The 26,276-nt window shown below is 40.0% G+C and overlaps 1 protein-coding gene and 1 long non-coding RNA gene across 2 annotated transcripts; both read right to left on the reverse strand.

Annotated features, from left to right (window-relative positions):
* NAA20 (N-alpha-acetyltransferase 20, NatB catalytic subunit) lies at nt 1-26,268 on the reverse strand. Its single transcript, XM_004270416.3, has 6 exons — nt 25,879-26,268; nt 21,470-21,494; nt 6,446-6,536; nt 5,829-5,964; nt 953-1,098; nt 1-522 (listed from the first exon to the last, which is right to left on the reverse strand). The coding sequence occupies exons 1-6, from the start codon at nt 25,929-25,931 to the stop codon at nt 437-439; spliced, it is 537 nt and encodes a 178-aa protein (XP_004270464.1). The 5' UTR covers nt 25,932-26,268; the 3' UTR covers nt 1-436.
* LOC125961391 (uncharacterized) lies at nt 7,111-14,196 on the reverse strand. The gene is made up of 2 exons (XR_007472073.1): nt 14,016-14,196; nt 7,111-8,904 (listed from the first exon to the last, which is right to left on the reverse strand). It is a non-coding gene; the product is annotated as an uncharacterized LOC125961391 (long non-coding RNA).
* Nucleotides 26,269-26,276: the final 8 nt, after the last annotated feature.

A 26,276-nucleotide genomic window follows, 5' to 3' on the forward strand; every position in this document is an offset into this window, starting at 1 on the left:
TCGAGTCAACAGTGCATTTTATTATACATCTTAGATTTACACATTCCATATATGCTTTTAAAGCTTCAATTAACAGTTCAATACAAAATAAAAAATATATATGCAGCAGTGGTTCTCAGGCACGGAATTGAGGAGGAGATTGGAGCAAGCTTTTTCCCTAGCATACCATGAATATTACATTATGAACCATAACAGTGGAATGTTTCCTTTTGACCTAGCTGCCTTTTTTGGCTGAATTTTATTACAGTGGACAGCTTTAGAAGGCATGATATTGCTAATAGGAAACAAGACAAGTTTATAACCTGTTTTTTTCTTGAAGTCTTTAAGATCTAAACAATTCCCTTTTCTCCTAATAGAGCTCCAGGATCATCTAATGAAAATAATATTGTCCATAAAATATCTGGAGCATCATCAGCCTAAGAACCACTGCTCATGGTTATTCAATGTCTTCCGGCCTCACAGGATGAGGTAATGGTATGATGGATTTCTTCTCAGTGTCCCTGGAAAGTGCTTTCCTCATATCTGTTAGGAAGCAAAGTTTAATGTAAGTACCCAAATGTCAGAATATTTTATATCAAATTTAAAGTGTATAGGTTAAGAGGTTTTGTCCCCTACCCCCACTTCTACCATATTCTAAGAGAAATGTATTTGTAAGTGATTCTCAATCACAAGTACACCAAACCCCAGCTGGGATCCAGCTCTTCCTACAAATGTTCTTTTGACAGAACCTTAGTAAAAATGTGTCTGTACCAGTAAAACAATAATTGACAGTAATTAACCAATGGTTAGTTAATGTAAGTTAATCAGTGGTAGGTTCTTAAGGGCAGGTTAAAGCAGATTTAATTACAGCCCAGATTTTAAATATGATTCTCTTAAGTGTATTAAAATAGCCGAGTATTTCAGTCTGTAGGATGAATGTAGACATTTGGCTTCCTCTCAGGGGGGAGCTCACCGTAAGCATCCTCATCGGGCTCCCCGTTGCTGGCCGAATAGTACTCTATGACTGTCCTGTACACACTGTAGCCTAACTGCTTGTACATGTTGACTGCAACTTGGTTAGACACTCTTACAAAGAGATCAACAAAAAATCCACCCTTTCTGTAATTAAAAAAAAAAAAAAAAATTAGAAGTCCTTGAAAATAATACATAATTTTTAAAACTACTTTGACTATTCATAGGATGGTACTATGAAACCCTGCAGTCAATTACATCATGTTATCAATTTTTACTGCTGAGGATTTTGCAGTACAAAAGATAACTGTAACATTTCAAAACCTACAGGTTTTCTTAAAAGATAAACTTTAAATTTTTACCACAATTCTGTTACCTGGCTTTAAAAATCATTTTACCAATTAGTCATATAATAGTTTCACCCAAGGTTTTGAAGAAAGCACCAATGTGGCCTTGTATAACTACAGGACACTGGTCACAGCTCTGAAGCCCTTGGGTCCCTCTGGTCAGTGACAGCCCCTTTCTTACCCAGGTCTCCATGTCCTGACTCGTGTGGTCATCAGCGCCTTGCTTTATGCAGTAGACTTACCACCTGTTCTGGTTTATGTTCTGGTTTAATTTCTCCTGTTTGTGAACATCACCTGAATGGAGTCCAACTTACTTTACTCTTTAGTGACTCGCCTCCCAGTCGGTACTGAGTCAGTCCCAGGGCAGCTGGAGCTTGTCCGTCCTCCCTGTGTTTAGTGTGTCCCTGTATGGACACACTATGAGATGTGAGATGTCTGTGGTCCTATACATTATCAACTATGCTGCTACGAGTATTTTGTTGTGTGTCTTGTGGTACATCCAGGATATCTAAGGTCTGCAGTTAGTGTCACTGCTGGCTCACAGGGACACCTTCAACTTTATCAGATAATGCCTGTCTCCCAGCCCACATGTGCCACCTGACACTCCCACAGGAGGGGGTAGACTCCTGATGGCATCTCAGGGCAATTTTAGCTGGCATTTCTGATTACTAACAAGGCTGATTATATTTGTGTCCACCATTAGATTTCTCATTCTGTATGGTCTTTATTGGTCGTTCTCCCCCACATGTAGTTCTCTATGTATTCTGGATATTCAGCCTTGTGTAAAGAAAGGATGGTGCAAGTCTTCTCCCCAATTTGCAAATCTTTTTCCAATTTGTGACTTGTCATCATCCTTATGTATCGTTTGATGAACAAAGTTACCACACTCTAGTGAAGTTGAATATATGACTTCCTTGCACTTTTTAGGGCTTGAGAAGTTCTTTTCTACCCTGAGGTCATGGAGACACTCTCCTTTGAAGGGCTTTTTAGTTTTGCTCTTCACATATAGGTTTTTAATAAATATGGAATTGATCTGTGCATGATAAGGTACTAATGTGGGAAAATCTTTTCCCATATGGATATCCAGTGGTGCCACCACGTTTATTGGAAAGTGTATCCTTCCCCACCACTGATCTGCAGTTGCCTCCTCCAAGGTGTGTCTAAAGTCCATGTGTTCCTGAGTCTGTGTCTCAAATTCTGTTCCACTAGCCTAGACAATTACTCCACTCACTTTTTTGCTGTTCAAGAGTGTCTTACCTCTTTTTGGCTCCTTCCATTCCCTGTAAGTTTCAGAATCAACAAGTTGCACGGAAAAGACTTGTGATTTGGGTTGCAGTTACGCTGACTGTGGATCAGTTACCTGTCTACTGTAGAGACGGCTAACTCTATGCTGCAGCGGTAGTTCCTCCCTCCACTTAGGTAGGTCATCTGTTCTGTCTCTGGGTAAAGTTGTATAAACTTCAGAGAGGTCTTGCACAGCTTTTGTTAGATTTCTCCTAAGGGCTTAATGTACTGATGCCAATGCAAATCACATCCTCTTCTAAATGTTACTGTTTGTATAGAAAAGCAATTTAATTTATACTAACTTTATATCCAACAACTTAGCTTAACTTTTATTAAAATTCTAAATATTTGTAGATTCCTTCCTGTAGGTTTTCTATTTGTACAATCTTACCTATCCAAAATAACGGTTTTGTTTCTTCTCAAACCTTTTATTTTTCTTGCTTGCTTCACTTGTACGGTAGAGGATGATTTCCAGTAAATTACTGAAGAGAAGCCGACTTTAGGCATCCTGTCCTGTCCCAGAAATCATTCAGTGCATCACCACTCATATTTACTACAGGTTTTCAGTTTTTCAGGTTAAGTAAGTTTTCCTATTGCTAACAGTTTTTATCAAGAGTGAACTCTGGATTGTATCAAAGCATTTTCTACATTTACTGAGATAAATATTCTTCAGCCTATTAACTGGTAGGATACATTCTAATATTAAAACAAACTTCCCCCGATATGTCATCCTTTTCATGAATTGCTGAATCCATTTTGCTAAGAATTTTCTGGGACTTTGCCTCTGTCATGAGATTTTCCTTCCTCTTGTCAGGTTTTGTGATTGTTCCCTTTTTGTGTGTAAAAGTAAACTTAGTGTCATTATTTCTTAAATTGTTGGTGAAATTTGCAAATTTGCCAGAGAAGCCATAGCTTTCTTTGTGGAAAGATTCTGGCTAACTGACTGAAATTAGTTAAGGCAGGGGTCAGCTTTCAACCTATCTTTATGCTGCTCTCAAGCAAAGAATGGTTTTTTACAATTTTGAAGAAGCAATAGAGACCTTGGGTGGCCTGTGAAGCCTTAACGTTTACTATCTGGCCCAGAAAAAGTTTGTCGACCCCTGTTCTGTACCCTTAATCAATTTCTGACTGTCCTAACAATTAGGATGAGGCATGCTCATATCTCTAATTATGATGATTTGTCTATTTCTTCTTGTAGTTTTGTCAACTGTTGCATTTTTACTTTGCATTTGTCACTGGGTACGTACAGTTTTTAATTATTACATCTCCCTGATTAACTCTTTTCAGTATGCAGACCCTTTTTTATTTTCGTAATTATTGAACTATAATGTGACTGTTGTTAATTTAAGCACACCCTGTTAGAATTTGCAAAATTAAAAAAAATTTCTTTACTTTCGATCTTTAACCTTTATACATATTTCCTGTAAATAGAATACAGTTCTGACAGTCCATCATTTTTTAATGTTACTGTCCTAAGAATACATGAGATCTACCCTCTCAATAAATTTTAAATGTACACTATCTTCAAGTGTAGGTATACAACGTTATATATCAAACTCTAGAGCTTATTCTTCTTGCTGAACTGAAACTTTAGTAACTTGACATTTCCCCCGTCCCCAGCCACCACCATTCCACTCTTCATGAATTTAACTACTTTAGGTATCTAAGTGGAATCACACAATATTTGTCTTCCTGTGCCTGGTTCACTTGGCATAATAACGTCTTTTAACTGGAGTCATTAGTCCATTAACATTTGCTGTTGTATTTATCAATTACTACATTTATCAATTATATTTGGATTCACTGCTACCGCCTTATTTCATGCGGTACATGTTTTGCTACTTTAGTTTCCTATTTTTCTTTGGAATTGACTTTTATTATCCTATTGTTCTCTTTGGATATTATATACTGTTTCTATTTTTAGTGTACACATTTAATGTATACATTAAAAATATATATGTGTGTGTGTATATACGTATACACACACACACCCCCTACACAAATATAGGCCACTTAAATCTTAGCAACTATTGTAAAGTAAATGAACGTTTAGACCCTGTAAGGGAAGGGAGCATAGTGGTTTTCTACTCTAAGAGATGGTCTATCCTATAAATACATTAAATCTGATGTGTAATTAGAACAGTTCCTAACTCCCTGTCAACTATACATGATAATGCCAAATACTTGTTTTCAACAAGATATGCCATTAACCAATGTGTGTAAACTACAATCTTGCTAAAGATTTTCCCTCTTCTGTATTCACTCTAGGAAGAATTTTTTAAGTTCTTAAGGACTAGACTTTTTCAGCTAAATTAAGAATGAGCTCAGGTTCTTCTTGCCCTTGACTTGGCTCAGTGTTTTCAGGCCATGGTTACTTCTTTAAAATGTTCCACTTTAATGGATTTAATAAAAGTAACACATAGTGAGTGAGTGTTTGTTTGACACATAAAACGGGTCTGGAAAAAAAGCTACAATATTTGCAGTTCTCAAACTCATGGAGGTGCATATTTCAAATGTTTGGGGAAAACGTAGGCAAACCTTACATGTTGTACACTGGCAAACTACTAGCTTTATATAGTTCACAAATACACATCATATCACATTATATTCCTTTTGGTGACATAGTATCTTTATGAAGCCAGGCTTCTGGCAATTCCTGTGATTACATGAAAATCAACATGGAACAAGAATGCTGGCAGTTCTGCAGACTCTGGTTCCAAGGTTTGAGAAGCATGCAATGCCCAGCAGGTATACACATCTCATTAGGAGGTAACCACAGTTATTTAACAATGAAATGAAAATATTTTTTTCTTCCTAATAGCTACTAGCTTGCTGGGACACAACTGCTTAAGACTACACTTCTGTTTAGCCTAGGGCACTATGAGAAAATGACTGAGATGCCAAGGACAGTGTTAACGAAGAATTTGGAAACACCTGCTGCAGTGGCAAGAACACTAACAGAAACCTTGAGGGCTAGATTTTGATTCCACCAGTTACCCAGCTCATAAGCCTATGGCAGGTCACTCACACTGCCTTAATTTTCCTCAGTGGCCAAACAGGAACAATAATATCACTCTGAATATGTGACAGAATTGGTATAAGGACTATTAGAGGCTGAAAATGAAATTCCTATGAAACTGCATCATGACAGATGTTCAATCTGAAGGAAAAAATCTGATAAAACATTCACCAAGAGAAAACTCAAATGGTTAGAGTTCAAAAATCATTTGCAAAGCAGGTGCCTACCTTTCTGAAATCTCCTCTAATAACTCCATAAGCTTAGCAGCCAGACCAAGGCGTCGGAATTCCGGGGCAACAGACAGAGCTGTGACGTGCCCGTGCCACTCTTCCCTCGCCACCGAGCCTTCTGCTTTGCCCATGACTGCCAATGAAAGATCACATCCAGTAACTAACACGAGGATTTACACATACAGAAATGCTGTTTAGTACATTTTTATTATAAAGGAAACTAATGACCAAGTTCTGATCTTTAAGCAATACTTAAAAGTCATCTAGCTAATTGTTATTAATGCTTTTACTTGATAAGTATTTTTTTAAATATCTACATTTCATGTGGGTATGTATGTGTGTCATGTACACATAACAGAAAATCTACAGCTCAAATTTTTGTTAGCAATGCAACCAAGTCTGTCTGGGTCACTGCTCTATCCCCTGGGCCTAGCATAGTACCTAAAATACAACAGATCAGAAGGGATCAGTGAGCTGTCAAATGGTTGAAAAGGAAATAAAATTATGGGCATCACGATTATACTTCCAGTTCTGTGATCAATATAAAATAATCAGTTAAAACCTATATTTTAATCTCAACTGCCTATCCAAAAAAGTACTAGTGGTATACTTACTATAACCCATTAACTCTCCACCAGGGGCCTCTGCAACAATGAAGTACTCTGGCCAGTGGGCGAGGTACTGTAAGTAAAAAGGAATCCCATACTAGAGTCTTGTTAAGGAGGATGCAAAGTAATGGACAGTCAGATTTCTTCATGAAAGGGGTATTTTCAAGTTTCCTTTAAAAAGTATATTGTTTATCCCCAGCCATATGTATGACTTCCATAATCAATTTATTGGATGAAATATTTAGGTTAAGCACTAATTTTTAAGAAAATTGACTGAATATATATAAACTCAAATATGACTGGAGACAGTAGCATCCAATAGACAGCAAAGAACCAGGCTCCCAAGTTCTACAGTCGTCTCCCCCGCTGCTCACACTGTGTCTAGATCCCTGCACAGCACTTTATCCATAATCACCTGATACTCTACTTGTTTACTGTCTCCCCTTGGAACATGTATGCCATGTTCCCTCTATCCCTGGTGCTTGGCAAACAGCACATGCTCAGTATGTTTATTTTTCATAATTGCACTGGGAAATTAACGACTAGTTCCTACATTAGCTTCAGCCATGGGACAGTGAAAATAACTTTAAACTTAAGTATTTCCAAAGGCTACTTAACAAACCTAGTTTTTCCCCTCCACCAATTCAAGGTCTCCATTTCTAGTAATGCAAAAAAAAAAAAAAAGCTGACTTAAAAGTGAATGCCTGAGTACTGCTCATTACTTAACTCTTCAACCCTGGTGTCCTTGCTGACTTGTACTCAATTCCTGTCCTCCTCCTTAGTATAAGCTTGCTGATGCAGTTCTATAAGGGGACACCATCAATCATTTTTTTTTAAACTTCCTGGAAAATCTGTTCAGTGTAAATTCTTCAAACTCTCCTCTGAAGAACAGCCTTTATTCTGTCTCTTCAAACATAACCCTTAACATGGCAGTCGTCAAGTCCTTCTGCCATCCAGCCACTGACATCATAACCATCTCTTCTCTGGCTACTGGAGGAGCCCCTGGCTCAAGCTCATGGACCAAGAAGCCCTGGCAGGTTACTCTGAAACATGGCCTCACCTGGATTATGGGACTTTCACCAAAAACTTTTAAGTGTAACAGGAAGCACACCACATACATTGATTTGCATCCTAATACTTTCCCTTATATACAGTGAAAATTTTCTGCCATTCAGAATTCTTCAAACTCCTTTTACTTTTTTATAAACATGGAGAAGTCTTTAATAGGTCAATGTTTTAAATACAAATGAAAATTATGGAGTCTTTTTCCATTCAACTTTGTTTCTGATATGTAGCCCTGTTGCTGCATGTATCTATAGTTGATTTTTACTGCTGTTACTGACATTAACTCAGGGGCTAACAAAATAACAAACATTTTCTCTAAAGAGCCAGACTGGAGGGTGGGGGGAGTGGGTGATGAATTGGGAAATTGGGATTGACATATACACTATTGATACTATGTATAAAATAGATAACTAACAAGAACCTAAAGTAAAGCACAGGGAACTCAATGCTTTGTGGTAACCTAAATGGGAAGGAAATCGAAAAAAGAGGAAATATATGTATAACTGATTCACTTTGCTGTACACCTGAAACTAACAAAACACTATAAAGCAACTATACTCCAATAAAAATCAGAAAACAAAAAAGGAGACAGACAGTAAATATTCAAGGCTGTGTGGACCATATTGGCCTCTGTTGCAGCTACTCAAACTGTGAAAACCACAACAAAACCTAAAGGAACTTCTCTGTGGAAAAGGCCACAACTAGAATCAAGAAAATTACAAATGGGAAAGCTCACTGGTAAAGGCAAACATAAAGGTAGGAAACCATCCACACATAAATATGATATCAAAATCAGCAACCATGAGAAGAGTACAAATGCAGGATACTGGAAATACACTGGAAATTGAGACCAGCAACTTAAAACAATCTTGTAGTTATACAGACTGCTCTATCAAAACCTCATGGGAACCACAAACCAAAACTCTACCATAGATACACACACAAAAAAGAAAAAGCAATCCAAACAACACTAAAGATAGACATCAAATCACAAGAGAACAAGAGGAAAGGAAGAAAAAAGACCTTCAAAAACAAACCCCAATTAACAAAACAGCAGTAAGAACACTTATTGATAATTACCTTAAATGTAAATGGATTAAATGCTCCAACCAACAGACACAGACTGGCTAAATGGATACAAAAACAAGACCCATATATATGCCATCTACAAGAGACCTACTTCTTATCTAGGGACACATACAGACAAAGTGAGGGGATGGAAAAAGGTATTCCATGCAAATGGAATTCAAAAGAAAGCAGGAGTAGCAATACTCATATCAGACAAAACAAACTTTAAAGACTTACAAAAGATCAGGAAGGACACTACGTAATGATCAAGGGATCAATCCAGGAAAAGGATGTAACAATTGTAAATATACAGACACCCAACATAGGAGCACCTCAATACATAAGGCAAATGGTAACAGCTACAAAAAGAGAAGTTGACAGTAACACAATAATGGGGGGGGACTTTAACACACCACTTTCATCAGTGGACAGATCGTTCAGACAGAAAATCAATCAGGAAACACAGGCCTTAAATGACACATCAGACCAGATGGCCTTAACTGATATTTATAGATCATTCCATCCAAAAGCAGAATACACTGTCTTCTCAAGTGCACATGGAACATTCTCCAGGACAGATCACATATTGGGCCACAAATCAAGCCTCAGTAAATTTAAGAAAATTGAAATCACATCAAGCATCTTTTTCTGACCACAATGCTATGAGATTAGAAATCAATTACAGGCAAAAAAAATTGTAAAAAAACACAAACACATGGAGGCTAAACTATGTTACTAAACAACCAATGGATCACTGAAGAAATCAAAGAAGAAATCAAGTATCTAAAGACAAATGACATCAAAAACACAGCAATCCAAAACCTATGGGACACAGCAAAAGCAGTTCTAAGAGGGAAGTTTATAGCAATACAATCTTACCTCAGAAAACAAAAATCTCAAGTAAACAACCTACCCTTACACCTAAAGCAACCAGAGAGAGTACAAAAAAAGAAAAAAAAAAAAACCCCGAAGTTAGTAAAAGTAAAGAAATCATAAAGATCAGAGCAGAAATAAATGAAATAGAGACAAAACAAAAAAGATCAATGAAACTAAAAGCTGGGTCTTTGAGAAGATAAGCAAAATGGATAAACCTTTAGCCAGACTCAAAAACAAAGGGAGAGGGCTCAAATCAATAAGATCAGAAATGAAGAAGTTACAACTGACATCACAGAAAAACAATCATAATAGACTACTACAAACAACTGTATACCAATAAAACAGACAACCTAGAAGAAATGGACAAATTCTTAGAAAGATACAACCTTCCAAGACTGAACCAGAAAAAAATACAAAATATGAACGGACTAATCACAAGTACTGAAATTGAAACAGTGTTTAAGAAACTTTCAACAAAGAAAAGTCCAGGACCACATGGCTTCACAGGCAAATTCTATCAACATTCAGAGAAGAGTTAACACCTATCCTTCTGAAACTCTTCCAACAAACTGCAGAGGAAAGAATACTCCCAAGCTCATTCTGTGAGGCCATCATCACCCTGATATCAAAACCAGACAAAGATACCACAAAAAAAATTACAGGTCAATATCACTGATGAACATAAGTGCAAAAATCCTCAACCAAATACTAGTTAACTGAATCAAACAATACATTAAAAGGATCATACACCATGATCAAGTGGGCTTTATCCAAGGGATGCAAGGATGCTTCAATATCTGCAAATCAGTGTGATACACCACAACAACAAACTGAAGAATAAAAACCATATGATCATCTCAATAGATGCAGAAAAAGCTTTTGACAAAATTCAACACTGATTTATGATAAGAACTCTCCAGAAAGTGGGCATAGAGGGAACTTACCTAAACATAATAAAGGCCATATATGACAAACCCACAGCTAACATCATTCTCAACAGTGAAAAGCTGAGGGCATTCCATCTAAGATCAGGAGCAAGGCAAAGATGTCCACTGTCACCACTTTTATTCAACATAGTTTTGGAAGTCCTAGCCATGGCAGTCAGAGAAAAAGAAATAAAAGGAATCCAAATTGGAAAAGAAGTACTATCATCACTGCAGATAAAATGATACCACACATAGAAAATCCTGAAGATTCTACCAGAAAACTGCTAGGGCTCATCAATGATTCTGGTAAAGTTGCAGGATGCAAAATTAAGACACACAAATCTCTTCCCTTCCTGTACACTAACAATGAAAGACCAAAAAAGAGAAATTAAGGAAATAATCCCACTTACCATCACATCAAAAAGAATAAAACACCTAGGAATAAACTTACCAAGGGGACAAAAGACCTGTACTCTGAAAACTGTAAGATGCTGATGAAAGAAATCGAAGATGACACAAACGGAAAGACATACCATGCTCTTTGATTGAAAGAATCAATACTGTCAAAATGACTATACTACCCAAGGCAATCAGATTCAACTACAATCCCTATCAATTAGCAATGGCATTTTTCACAGAACTAGAACCAAAAAAATTTTAAATTTGTATGGAAACACCAAAGACCCCTAATAGCAAAAGCAATCCTGAGAATGAAAAACAGAGCTGGAGCAATCAGGCTCGCTGACTTCAGGCTATATTACAATGCTACAGTCATCAAAACAGTATGGTACTGGCACAAAAACAAATACAACTCAATGGAACAGGATAGAAAGCCGAGAGATAAACCCACACACCTATGGTCAACTAATCTATGACAAAGGAGGCAAGAATATACAATGGAGAAAAGACAGTCTCTTCAATAAGTGAGGCTGTGAAAATTGGACAGCTACAAGTAAAAGAATGAAGTTAGCACACTCCCTAACACCATACACAAAAATAAGCTCAAAACAGATTAAAGACTTAAATGAAGGCCAGACACTATAAAACTTAGAGGAAAACACAGGCAAAACACTCTTTGACATAAATTGCAGCAGTATCTTCTTTGATCCACCTCCTAGAGTAATGAAAATAAAAACAAAAATAAATGGGACCTAATTAAACTTAAAAGCTTCTACACAGCAAAAGAAACCATAAACAAAATGAAAACACAGCCCACAGAATGGGAGAAAATATTTGCAAATGAAGCAACTGACAAGGGATTAATCTCCAAAATATACAAATAGCTCATGCATCTATATATCAAAAAAACAACCCAATCAAAAGATGGGCAGAAGATCTAAATAGACATTTCTCCAAAAAAAAAAGATGGCTAAAAAGCACATTAAAAAAATGCTCTACATCACTAATTATCAGAGAAATGCAAATCAAAACTACAATGAGGGAGGGAGGAACCAAAATGGCAGAGTAGAAGGACGTGCTCTCACTCCCTCTGCAGAGAACACCAGAATCACAACTAGCTGCTGGACAATCATCAACAGGAAGACACTGGAACTCACCAAAAAAGATAACCCACATCCAAAGACAAAGGAGAAGCCACAATGAGATGGTAGGAGGGGCTCAATCACAGTAAAATCAAATCCCGTAACTGCTGGGTGGGTGACTCACAGACTGGAGAACACTTATACTACAGAAATCCACCCACTAGAGTGAAGGTTCTGAGCCCCACATCAGGCTTCCCAATCTGGGGGTCCAGCAACGGGAGGAAGAATTCCTAGAGAATGAAACTTTGAAAACTAGTGGGATTTGACTGCATAACTTCAACAGGACTGGGGGAAACAGAGACTCCACTCTTGGAGGGAACACACAAAGTAGTGTGCACATTGGGACCCAGCAGGAGCAGTGACCCCAGGGGAGACTGAACCAGACCTGCTAGTGTTAGAGGGTCTCCTGCAGAGGTGGGAGATGGCTGCGGCTCACTGTGGGGACAAGGACACTGACAAAAGTTCTGGGAAGTACTCCTTGGCGTGAGCCCTCCCAGAGTCTGTCATTAGCCCCAGCAAAGAGCCCAGGTAGGCTCCAGTGTTGGGTTGCCTCAGGCCAAACAACCAACAGGGAGGGAACCCAGCCCCACCCATCAGCAGTAAGGCTGATTAAAGTTTTACTGAGCTCTTCGGAACAGAGCAACAGTCAGCTCTACGAACCACCAGTCCCTCCCATCAGGAAACTCACACAAGCCTCTTAAGATAGCCTCATCCACCAGAGGGCAGACAAAAGAAGCAAGAACTACAATCCTGAAGCCTGTGGAACAAAAACCACATTCACAGAAAGACAGACAAGATGAAAAGGCAGAGGGCTATGTACCAGATGAAGGAACAAGATAAAACCCCAGAAAAACATCTAAATGAAGTGGAGATAGGCAACTTTCCAGGAAAATAATTCAGAATAATGATAGTGAAGATGATCCAGAACCTTGGAAAAAGAATGGAGGCTGAGATCAAGAAGATGCAAGAAATGTTTAACAAAGACCTAAAAGAATTAAAGAACAAACAAACAGAGATGAACAATACAATAACTGAAATGAAAACTACACTAGAAGGAATCAATAGCAGAATAACTGAGGCAGAAGAACGGATAAGTGACCTGGAAGACAGAATGGTGGAATTCACTGCTGTGGAACAGAATAAAGAAAAACGAATGAAAAGAAATGAAGACAGCCTAAGAGACCTCTGGGACAACATTAAACGCAACAACATTCACATTACAGGGGTCCCAGAAGAAGAGAGAGAGAAAGGACCTGAGAAAATATTTGAAGAGATTATAGTCAAAAACTTCCCTAACATGGGAAAAGAAATAGCCACCAAGTCCAGGAAGTGCAGCGAGTTCCATACAGGATAAACCCAAGGTGAAACATGCCGAGACACATAGTAATCAAATTGGCAAAAACTAAAGACAAAGAAAAATTATTGAAAGTAGCAAGGGAAAAACAACAAATAACATACAAGGGAACTCCCATAAGGTTAACAGCTGATTTCTCAGCAGAAACTCTACAAGCCAGAAGGGAGTGGCATGATATACTTAAAGTGATGAAAGGGAAGAACCTACAACCACAAGGATCTCATTCAGATCCAATGGAGAAATCAAAAGCTTTACAGACAAGCAAAAGCTAAGAGAAGTCAGCACCACCAAACCAGCTCTACAACAAATGCTAAAGGAACTTCTCTAAGTGGGAAGCACAAGAGGAGAAAAGGACCTACAAAAACAAACCCAAAACAAAACAATTAAGAAAATGGTCATAGGAACATACATACTGATAATTACCTTAAACGTGAATGGATTAAATGCTCCAACCAAAAGACACAGGCTTGCTGAATGGATACAAAAATAAGACCCATATATATGCTGTCTATAAAAGAACCACTTCACACCTAGGGACACATACAGACTGCAAGTGAGAGGATGGAAAAAGATATTCCATGCAAATGGAAATCAAAAGAAAACTGGAGTAGCAATACTCATATCAGATAAAATAGACTTTAAAATATAGAATGTTATAAGAGACCAGGAAGGACATTACATAATGATCAAGGGATCAATCCAGGAAGAATATGTAACAATTATATATGCACCCAACATAGGAGCACCTTAATACATAAGGCAACTGCTAACAGCTATAAAAAAGGAAATCAACAGTAACACAATAATACTGGGGGACTTTAACACCTCACTTACACCAATGGACAGATCATCCAAAATGAAAATAAATAAGGAAACAAGCTTTAAGTGACACAATAGACCAGATAGATTTAACTGATATTTATAGGACATTCCAACCAAAAACAGCAGCTTACACTTTTTTCTCAAGTGCGCATGGAACATTCTCCAGGATAGATCACATCTTGGGTCACAAATCAAGCCTCAGTAAATTTAAGAAAATTGAAATCGTATCAAGCATCTTTTCTGACAACGCTATGAGATTAGAAATGAATTACAGGGAAAACAACGTAAAAAACACAAACACATGGAGGCTAAACAATACATTACTAAGTAACCAAGAGATCACTGAAGAAATCAAAGAGGAAATTAAAAAATACGTAGAGACAAATGACAATGAAAACACGATGATCCAAAACCTATGGGATGCAGCAAAAGCAGTTCTAAGAGGGAAGTTTATAGCTATACAAGCCTACCTAAAGAAACAAGAAAAATCTCAAACAATTTAACCTTATATCTAAAGGAACTAGAGAAAGAAGAAGAAAACTCAAAGTTAGCAGAAGGAAAGAAATCATGAAGATCAGAGCACACATAAATGAAACAGAAACAAAGAAAACAAGAGCTAAGATCAATAAAACTAAAAGCTGGTTCTCTGAGAAGATAAAATTGATAAACCACTAGCCAGACTCATCAAAAAAAGAGTGAGAGGACTCAAATCAATAAAATTAGAAATGAAAAAGGAGAAGTTACAACAGACACCACAGAAATACGAAGCATCCTGAGAGACTACTACAAACAACTCTATGCCAATAAAATGGACAACCTGGAAGAAATGGACAAATTCTTAGAAAGGTATAACCTTCCAAGATTGAACCAGGAAGAAACAGAAAATATGAACAGACCAATCACAAGTAATGAAATTGAAACTGTGATTAAAAATCTTGCAACAAACAAAAGCCCTAGACCAGACGGCTTCACAGGTGAATTCTATCCAACATTTAGAGAAGAGCTAACACCCATCCTTCTCAAACTCTTCCAAAAATTGCAGAGGAAGGAACACTCCCAAACTCATTCTATGAGGTCACCATCACCCTGATACCAAAACCAGACAGAGATACTATAAAAAAAGAAAATTACAGACCAGTATCACTCATGAATATAGATTAAAAACTCAACAAAATACTAGCAAACAGAATCCAACAACACATTAAAAGGATCATCCACCATGATCAAGTGGGCTTTATCCCAGGGATGCAAGGATTCTTCAATATATGCAAATCAATCAATGTGATATACCATATTAACAAACTGAAGAATAAAAACCATATGATCATCTCAATAGATGCAGATGATAAAAAGTCTCCAGAAAATGGGCATAGAGGGAACCTACCTCAACATAATAAAGGCCATATATGACAAACCCACAGCAAACATCATTCTCAATGGTGAAAAACTGAAAGCATTTCCTCTAAGATCAGGAGCAAGACAAGGACGTCCACTCCTACCACTATTATTCAACATAGTTTTGGAAGTCCTAGCCACGGCAAGCAGAGAAGAAAAAGAAATAAAAGGAATGCAAATTGGAAAAGAAGAAGTAAAACTGTCACTGTTTGCAGATGACATGATACTATACATAGAGAATCCTAAAAATGCCACCAGAAAACTACTAGAGCTAATCAATAAATTTGGTAAAGTTGCAGGACACAAAATTAATGCACAGAAATCTCTTGCATTCCTATACGCTAATGATGAAAAATCTGAAAGAGAAATTAAGGAATTGGTAAACTCCAATTTACCATTGCAACAAAAAGAAAAAAATACCTAGGAATAAACCTACCTAGGGAGACAAAAGACTTGTATGCAGAAAACTATAAAACACTGATGAAAGAAATTAAAGATGATACCAACAGACGAAGAGATATACCATGTTCTTGGACTGGAAGAATCAATATGGTGAAAATGACTATACTACCCAAAGCAATCTACAGCTTCAATGCAATCCCTATCAAATTACCAATGGCATTTTTTACAGAACTAGAACAAAAAATCTTAAAATTTGTATGGAGACACAAAAGACCCCGAATAGCCAAAGCAGTCTTGAGGATAAAAAACAGAGCTGGAGGAATCAGACTCCCTGACTTCAGACTATACTACAAAGCTACAGTAATCAAGACAATACGGTATTGGCACAAAAACAGAAACACAGATCAATGAAACAAGATAGAAAGCCTAGAGATAAACCCACACACCTATGGTCAACTAATCTATGACAGAAGAGGCAAGGATATACAATGGATAAAAGACAGTCTCTTCAATAAGTGGTACCAGGAAAACTGGACAGTTACATGTAAAACAATGAGATTAGAACACTCCCTAACACCATACACAAAAATAAACTCAAAATGGATTAGAGATCTAAATTTAAGACTGGACACTATAAAACTCTTAGAGGAAAACATAGGAAGAACACTCTTTGATATAAATCACAGGAAGATCTGTTTTGATCCACCTCCTAGAGTAATGGAAATAACAAAAATAAACAAATGGGACCTAATGAAACTTCAAAGCTTTTGCACAGCAAAGGAAACCATAAACAAGACGAAAAGACAACCCTCAGCATGGGAGAAAATATTTGCAAACCAATCAACAGACAAAGGATTAATCTCTAAAATATATAAACAGCTCATGCAGCTCAATATTTAAAAAACAAACAACCAGGGCTTCCCTGGTGGCGCAGTGGTTGAGAGTCCGCCTGCCGATGCAGGGGACAGGGGTTCGTGCCCTGTTCCGGGAAGATCCCACATGCCGCGGTGTGGCTGGTCCTGTGAGCCATGGCTGCTGAGCCTGCGCGTCTGGAGCCTGTGCTCCGCAACGGGAGAGGCCACAACAGTGAGAGGCCCGCGTACCACAAAAACAAACAACCAACCCAATCCAAAAATGGGCAGGCCTAAATAGACATTTCTCCAAAGGCATCCAGATGGCCAAGAAGCACATGAAAAGCTGCTCAACATCACTAATTATTAGAGAAATGCAAATCAAAACTACAATGAGGTATCACCTCACACCAGTTAGAATCATCAGAAATGATGGGCATAATTCAGAAAGACACATGCACCCCAATGTTCACTGCAGCACAATTTACAATAGCCAGGTCATGGAAGCAACCTAAACGCCCATTGACAGACGAATGGGTAAAGAAGTTTTGGTACATATATACAATGGAATATTACTCAGCCATAAAAAGGAACAAAATTGGGTAATTTGTTGAGACGTGGATGGATCTAGAGACTGTCATACAGAGTGAAGTAAGTCAGAAAGAGAAAAACAAATATTGTATATTAATGCATGTATGTGGAACCTAGAAAAATGGTACAGATGAACCGGTTTGCAGGGCAGAAGTTGAGACACAGATGTAGAGAACAAACGTATGGACACCAAGGGGGGAAAGCCATGGTGGGGTGGGGATGGTGGTGTGATGAATTGGGCGATTTGGACTGACATGTATACACTGATGTGTATAAAGCTGATGACTAATAAGAACCTGCTGTATAAAAAAATAAAGTAAAATTCAAAAATTAAAAATAACAACTAGTACTAAAACTTTCTTTGGGTTATTTGTATGGAAATATGTTAATATAAACGTTTCAGACATTACAAGAAATTCCTAAAAATCTTATATGTTCTGGTATAACGTTATAAGTCATAATTCTAGTTATTATTTTTAAATGTATATCTCAGAAATAACTAAATTTCCTTGTCAAGTGCATTATTATGAACTTTCATCAAATCTTTAACTGTGGTCATTTTTAAGTCTTTTGTCATTTACAGACAGTTCTGGGTGTACTCTGTTGCTTTTGCAAAAATGTTCCTATAAAGGGTTTTATCTTCAAGTAATTCATGGAAAAGACTGACAAGTACAGGTTTCTGGTAAGTGACTATACTGCTGAACTGAATGAATAAGCATTTTCAGAACTCTAATGGAAAACTGATGAATTCAAAAAAGTGCTAACAAAAGATCAAGATGAAAAATAATTACATGGGACTGAGTGAACTGATGATGATGATTACAATTTTTGTGACTTTCTGTTTGAAACATTGTTGGTTCTTCTGTGCTTTGTTTTTCCAGATTTAAGAAAACTTTTTTTCTCTTTAAAAAAAAAAACAAACCTACAATGAGATATCATCTCACACCGGTCAGAATGGCCATCATCAAAAAATCTACAAACAATAAATGCTGGAGAGGGTGTGGAGAAAAGGGAACCCTCTTGCACTGTTGGTGGGAATGTAAATTGATACAGCCAATATGGAGAACAGTATGGAGGTTCCTTAAAAAACTAAAAATAGAACTATCATACCACCCAGCAATCCCACTACTGGGCATATACCCTGAGAAAACCATAATTCGAAATGAGTCATGTACCACAATGTTCATTGCAGCTCTATTTACAATAGCCAGGACATGGAAGCAACCTAAGTGTCCATCAATAGATGAATGGATAAAGAAGATGTGGCACATATATACAATGGAATATTACTCTGTCATAAAAAGAAAAGAAATTGAGTTATTTGTAGTGAGGTGGATGGACCTAGGGTCTGTCATACAGACTGAGGTAAGTCAGAAAGAGAAAAACAAATACCATATGCTAACACATATATACGGAATCTAAAAAAAAAAAAAAAAAAAACTACAATGAGATATCATCTCACACTGGTCAGAATGGCCATCATCAAAAAGTCTACAAACAAATGCTGGATAGAGTGTGGACAAAAGGGAACCCTCCTACACTGTTGGTGGGAATGTAAATTGGTACAACCACTATGAGAACAGTATGGAGGTTCCTTAAAAAACTAAAAATAGAACTACCATATGACCCAGCAATCCCACTACTGGGCATTTATCAGGAGAAAACTATAATTTGAAAAGATACATGCACCCCAATGTTCACTGCAGCACTGTTTACAACAGCCAAGACATGGAAGCAACCTAAATGTCCATCGACAAAGGAACGGATAAAGAAGATATGGTATACATATATACAGTGGAATACTACTCAGCCAAAAAAAAAAAAGAATGCCATTTGCAGCAACATGGATGGACCCAGAGATTATCAGACTAAGTCAGACAAAGACAAATATCATGTATCACTGATATGTGGAGTCTAATTTAAAAACTGATACAAATGAACCTATTTACAAAACAGAAACAGGCTTACAAATATCAAAAACAAACTTATGGTTACCAAAGAGGAAACGTGGAGGGGAGGGGGGGGGATAAATCAGGAGTTTAGGGTTAACATACACACACTACTATATATAAGATAGGTAACCAATAAGGACCTACTGTATAGCACAGGGAACTTTACTCAATATTCTGTGATAACCTGTAGGAGAAAAGACTGAAAAATAATGAATATAACTGAATCACTCTGCTGTACACCTGAAACACAACACTGTAAATCAATTATACTCCAATAAAATTTTAAAAAAACGGCACAGAACAGAAAAAAAACTCGTTATATATTCTAGCTATTCACTTCCTGTCAGTTTTAGATATTAAAAAAAATCTGCTTCCATTCTTTCAACTTTTTAGTTTTATGCATGATGTTCTTTAAGTAGATATTCATGTTTTAAGTATTCAATTAAAAATATTTTCTTGATTTCTACTGCTAGTGTACAGAAATGCTATTGATTTTTCGAAACTTGATCTTGGTTCTAACATTGCTGAACTCGCTTATTATTAATAGGTTGTTCTTTTTTCTAGATAGATGACTGTATTATCAATTATAAATAATGACAGTTTTATTTCTACTTTTCTTATCCTTATACTTTCTTTCACTTCTTTCTTCTTTCCAATACCTTTGGTCAGTTCCTCTGGAACTATGTTAACGTGCAGTAGTGACAGCAGGCATTCTCATCTTACACCCAATCTTAAAGGGAACGAATCTAATTTCTCACTTACCTATAATGCTTACTGAAGGTTTTTAGTATCAAACCTTTACCAAATTAAGAAAGGTTCTTCTACTTCTACCTTGTTGTGCATTCTTACCATAAAAAACTACTGAACTTATACAACACTGTAAATCAACTCTATTTCCATTTAAAAGAAAAAACTGTGAAAACCAAGGAGAAGAGCACAGACAATATGTACATTATTCACCATGGTTGTGTCCAATAAAGCTTTATTTACAAAAAAAGGCAGTGGGCCAAACCTGGCCCATGCACATTACTGTGCCAACCCGACATAATTGACTCTATTTCTTATTATCTTCAGCTTCCAGGAAATTGAATTACTAGGTATTACATTACCAAAGTGCCTTCCAGAAAGACTAGCATTTACTCTGTCACTCGCAGTTTATGAGACTGCTCCCCTCACCTCACCTTCATCAGCCTTGAGTTTTATCACTGCTTGAAATCCTTCATAATTTGATAGATAAAACATGGTATCTCATTTTGGTTTTAATCTGCATGTCTTTTAACTGGTGAGACCGAACTCTTTTTAATATTTTCATAGCATCCTATATGCCCTCTTTGTTAAATTATCAATTAATACTACCCTCCTACCCTGCAGTGGACATGGCACATAACCCCAAAGTGCAGCTCTGTTTCACGCTCCTGAGCGTGTGGGGATTGTCTGTTAGGGTCAGAGGACCCTCACTTCACACATCTTTGCCCGTATCTCTAGTGGGGAGCATGAGAAGTACTGCTGATGTTAGCCAAAGTCCTTCTTTCACTTTAGCAACACGCCCCAACATAAATCAGGCTCATTCCAGACTCTGTTCTAGATAGGCAGGTATGGCACGAGGCAGGGGTCCACAGGATGCAGAAGGCTGTGTGGCACCTCCCAGAGGTACCCCTGGGAGTCTGGGAAGGACGCACTCACCTTCCCCTCTGTTGATCGATCCTCCTGCCAAGAACATGGCTGAGATGCGGTACGCTCTGGGAGCCACCTGGACAGGAAGCCAGGAACACCCGGGAACGGGAGAGTGGTTCCACTGCAGAGCCCGGTCGCTGGGGATGTCACAGAGCCACCAGGACTGCTCGTCCACTCTAGACTCATTCACATCAGGCAGGAATAGCCCCTCCTGCTGAAGTCACCACTTTCTGCTGCTCACAGCTATGGTTACTACTGAGGGGCAGGGTGGGCAGGGAACTGTACTGTTCTTGATTTATGAGGTCATTATATTAGCGGCTTGTCAACAGGTGTAAGATAACTCTTGTTCCCAGGTTTTTAGTGTTTTTTATTTTCAACTGCTTTCAATGTTGCTTATGTTTCCTGACCTCCAAGTTTTAAACATTTTCGGTACTCAAGTCTATTTTTTTCCTTTTGATCCTCTATTTTCCTTATTCTTAGTAAGCCTTCATTTAACTTTTTAAAAAAGGATACAGTTTCTGTAAGTGGATCCAAGTTACTAAAAGAAACAAGAAAAATGTCAACAGTAAGCAGTGTTTACAAAACCAGTTTAAATAAGGAGACTACAACTAAAAATAACATGCACAGGGAAAACAAAACATGTTAAATCCACAACTTTAAAACCAACTTTACAGCTAAGAAAGATGGTTTAATTTACCTAATGACCATAATGAGCTATCATCACAGCCACTATAAAGACATCTGTACATTTTCATTTAACTGCTGCTTCTTTACAAATTATAGTTAATACATCATCAAAACCTTCCTTTTTGCTTTTTCCTTTGGCTGCACCAAGTGGCTCGTGGGATCTTAGTTCTGGACCAGGGACTGGACCCAGGCCCGAAGCAGTGAGAGCACCGAGTCTTCACCACCGGACTGCCAGGGAAGTCCCTAAAACCTTCCATTTTCTAAATGGCAATAAACTGTTACCGGAACTGGGGACCAAGCTGGCATGTCAATCACAGATGGGGGTAATAACCCTAGCCCTGCAGCATCTGACAAGCACCCCCTCTCTGCCAATTCCTCCTCCTCCCTCCCTCCTCCCCCAAAATGTGGGCCATCTCACCACTCAGGCTTCTGCTCGCCACTCTTCTACATTTCTGCCCCCCACCGCCCCCATTCCCTTACTTTCAATTTTGTTCTCAGAGGGAAGCTCCTGATCTGGCTCTGGAGCTGCTGAGCGCCTGCCACGCCAGCATATCCGATCACAACACTCCCGACAGCATTTCTTAAATGCACACCTGCCTCTGTCTACAAAGAACTCTGCCCCTTACTTTCCTATTCAATTAATGGAACCAATATTTTGCCAGACCCCAAAACAGCTACCTTCAACTCTTCCTCTTGCACAGTCAAACTCTGCTTTTGGACCCTTAACAATGCAAACAGTCACACTGCATTTCTGGAGACCAGCAGTTCTTAGGATCCCTTTACACTCAAAAATTACTGAAAACCCCAAGAACTTCTGTTTATGTGGATTACATCTATTGACATTTAAATGTTTAAAACATTCATTTAAAAAATAAATAATACATTAATATGAATAACTTTTTTTAAACCAAAAACGTCACTATTTTCGAAAACAAAAATTTAGTGACAAGAATGGCATTATTTTAACAATTTTACAGATCTTTTTAATGTCTGGTTTAATAGAAGGCAGCTGATTTCTCATTTCTGTGCCTGTTATGCTTACTATTACATGATCACAAACCTTGAAAACTCCACTGTGCACTTGTGAGAGAATGAAAATGAAAAAGGCAAAAGAAAAACCACCCCAAACAAAACCCTTATTATCATGAAAATGGCTTGCAGAACCCCCAAAACAATCTTGAGGCGCCCCTGGCCACACCTGGAGAATCACTAATCCATGTGGACTCACTCTCCCCTGCTTCTCAGGACTACTCTATACCCTCTCCTGTCTCCTCAACACTCCCCCTTCCACCTCAGCTGCTTCCAATTTCAAGAAGAAAACAGCAGTAAGGAGAAAGCTTCACCAAGGTCCCACCCCCGCCCCACCCCCCCTACACCTCTGCGCCCACACTCCACCTGCACTCCTGGACCCAGGCCTGGAGGCCTGGTGAGCAGATGCCCCCACCTCTCGGGACCCAGGACTCTGCTCCCCTGAAAGAAATGTATAAACGTGCTGCACACCTAGCCACCGGCAGACCTGACACAGTTCAGGGCTCCGTCCTCCTGAAATGCTGTCCTCTCTCAGACTCCAGACCCACCATCAGGTTTTCCTCCCACCTCACAGGGCCACTGTGTCTCCTTTAACATGTGATGCCCTGGGGCACATTCCTGGAACCTCGTTTTTCCTGTCCGCACTCACTCATCACTGATGTCACCTAGCCACGTGGTTTTTTGTGTTTGTTTTTATTTGGCTGCACTGGGTGTTAGCTGCAGCACCACGGGATCTCAGTTGCCGCGTGTGGGATCTCAGTTGCGGCATGCAGGATCTAGTTCCCTGACCAGGGGTCAAACCCGGGCCCCCTGCATTGGGAGCGTGGAGTCTTAACCACTGGACCGCCAGAGAAGTCCCTAGCCACCTGGTTTTAATGCCATCCACACAGTGTTGAGCCCGAAATTTCTATCTTTAGCCCAGACCTAAACTTGAGACTCCCACATCCGGATGCCCAGCTGACTTCTCCACCTGGGTGTCTGAGCGCCCTTGGCGGAGACCCACGTTCTATGCCTCTCCGAGGTCGAGCCCTTTGACTCCGATCGGACCTGGTGTTCTCACACTCCCACACTCACTGTTCCAGCACAGCTGCCGCTGCCTCCTCCTCCGAAACAGCAATCTGTGCCCGTGCCACTCCCTCTGCCTGGAAGTCTCCCGCCCACAGTGCCCACAGACTCCCTCCCCTCCAGGTCTTTCTGCAGTGACACCTTCCCTGAACACCTCACCCAAAGCCGAATCCCCACTCACTCCCTATTTCCCTTTCCAGCTCACATTTTTTCCTTTGTACTGAATGCTAAGTTCTATCTTACTCTTCCCTCTAAACTGTAAATTCTGGGAATTCCCTGGCGGTTCAGTGGTTATGACTATGACTCCCCCAACTTGGTTCTCACTGCCAAGGGTCTAAGTTCAATCCCTGGTCAGGGAACTAAGATTCCACAAGCCACACAGCACAGCCAATTTAAATAAGTAAACTGTAAATTCCATAAAGATAACATTTTTTTTCTGTTTTGTTCACTACTGTCTTTTCAGCACTGGTGCACAATAGGCATAAAACATTTTGCCAAGAATAAAATATTTGTTAAATTAACTGCAACGTTTCTACATCCACTGCTTCTTTCAGTTACTACTGCAACACCCTACTCCAGTGATTCTCGGAGTTCTTGATGGAAGTGCCCTAATCAAAGTGAGAAGTAGGAGAAAACGAGGAGGGAGAGGAGCTCCCCTATTGGCATATTCTGAAGAAGACTTCACAAGCTACATGATTCTCGGAAATCAAATGTTTTGTTATAAATAAATGGTCATGCTTATTTTCCTTCTACTCTATTCATTTTCGTATAAAAATATTGGCCCTTCCTAGGTCTTCGGTTATAACTGGTTCTCCAGCAGGCTTTGCCTCATCTATTCTTGAAACTTCAAGGCATACTGTCACCTCCAGAGCCTGGGCTTCCCAAACCCAAGCCTTTGTCAAGTCATCATCTCCCGGCCATTGCCAAGACCACCTAAATGGCTCACACCTGCCTGGTATACCTCCTCCAGCAGGCCCGCGGTGACGAGCTCAGGCTCCTGGGCGGCCAGGAACGTGCATTTCCAAAAAGCTCCCGGTGCTCACGGACCACTGTAAGAACCACCCGCCTGGAGCCAATCTCGTTGATCAGTCTCCTTGCTCTGCCCACTCCCACGCAGGGCTCTACCACCTGGGCCATTCCCCTGCGCTCTCAGGACCTTAGTTTACTCACACCAAAACTGGGGATGAGAAGGGCAGCTACTTCACAGAGTTGTCAGGAGGAAATGGGTTACTCCAGTGCCAGGCACAGCGAGCCCTCAACAGTCGCCTTAGTTACACTGCTCCTACTGGGAGAGGCCCCACAGAAAGTTCCCCCAATAGTGGAGCAGAAGTCCAGTCTCACCAGTTTCTCTGACCACTGAGTTACAGAAACCCGCTCCTACCATCACTCACCTCCCAGGTGTCGGCCACGCCCGCACCTGCTTCCTCCTCCAGAACCTCCTTCCTCAACCCTGTCAACACTTACCCATTTTCCAAGGCTCAGCCCCTCTTTGAATGTTTCTAGCCACCTCATCTCAAGTTCTTTCCATCCTCCTGACACTTGAATATGTACTCTCTGGTCCTTAGTTTTCACATAACTGCCCCGGAGTGTTTAAACTGGGTCTGGGATTGGTGGGTGCATGGATAGATGGGTGGGTGGACAGAAATGTGATGAAGCCAATGTAGCGAAATGTTAACGGTAGAGTCCAGCTAATAGTCTACACGTGTTCACGGTAAAATTCTACCAACTTCTTAAGCGTTCAGGAACTTTCATAAAACTTAAAAAAAAAATGGCACCTGCAAGTCACAGTCCTTGACTTAACTCGGACGGAGGAACGTGCATACCCTGGGCCTGCCGCAGCAGTGCTCCCGCCGGGATGCGCAGCAACAGTAACGAGACGCGCAAACCCGCCGGGCCCTGGACGGGGCCACAGTGTTAACCCGCCCGGAGGGGAACGCGGGCCGGAGCCGGGGGTCAGAGCCGGGCTGGCGCCCCCCTCCCCGCCCGGCGCCCCGAGAAGCGCCCACACCGCGCGCAGGGCTGCGAGGGGACGACCGCCTGGCCAAGGTCAGCGGGGCGTCCGCACGTCCTCCCGGCCCCCCCCCCCCTCACGGCCCCGGGGACGCGCCGGCGGCAGCTGGGCCCGGGCGCGCCTCACTCACATGTTGTTGAAGCGGAACAGGTCGTCGCACGTGAAGGCCCGGAGAGTGGTCATCGCGTCGCCACCGCAGGAGCCTGCTCTCCGCAACTCAGCGCACTCCCCACCGGAAATTATCTGGCGCGCGGCAGTCACGGGGCGGGGCGGGATGGGAAACTGCTTCCGGGCCAAGACTTGCTTAGCAACGGCGGCGGCGACGCAGCGCCTTCTGGCGGCCAGATCCGGGAAAGCCTGTAAAGTCTGGGGTCTTCCCTCTTAGAACCTCAAAACCCCTCCTTGGAGTGACAGGGGAAAGCAGGCAGAGTGATCCTCCGGGGAACAAGACAAGACGCTGCCAGGGGTTAGGAACCCAAAGCAGAAAAGCGAGGATCAGGACCACTTGGTGCCGCCTGGCAAATGAGG

Source organism: Orcinus orca, chromosome 16 (genome assembly GCF_937001465.1).
Source record: "Orcinus orca chromosome 16, mOrcOrc1.1, whole genome shotgun sequence".
Taxonomy (NCBI): Eukaryota; Metazoa; Chordata; class Mammalia; order Artiodactyla; family Delphinidae; genus Orcinus; species Orcinus orca.

Excerpts from the sequence above, each read along its gene's own strand:
- NAA20 (XM_004270416.3), bottom strand. The coding sequence starts at position 25,931 with ATGACCACTCTCCGGGCCTTCACGTGCGACGACCTGTTCCGCTTCAAC. Across the intron at positions 21,495-25,878 it reads CTGTTCCGCTTCAACAACAT|TAACTTGGATCCACTTACAG; the intron begins GTGAGTGAGGCG and ends TGTTTCTTTTAG. Across the intron at positions 523-952 it reads GCCCGATGAGGATGCTTACG|ATATGAGGAAAGCACTTTCC; the intron begins GTGAGCTCCCCC and ends GCTTCCTAACAG.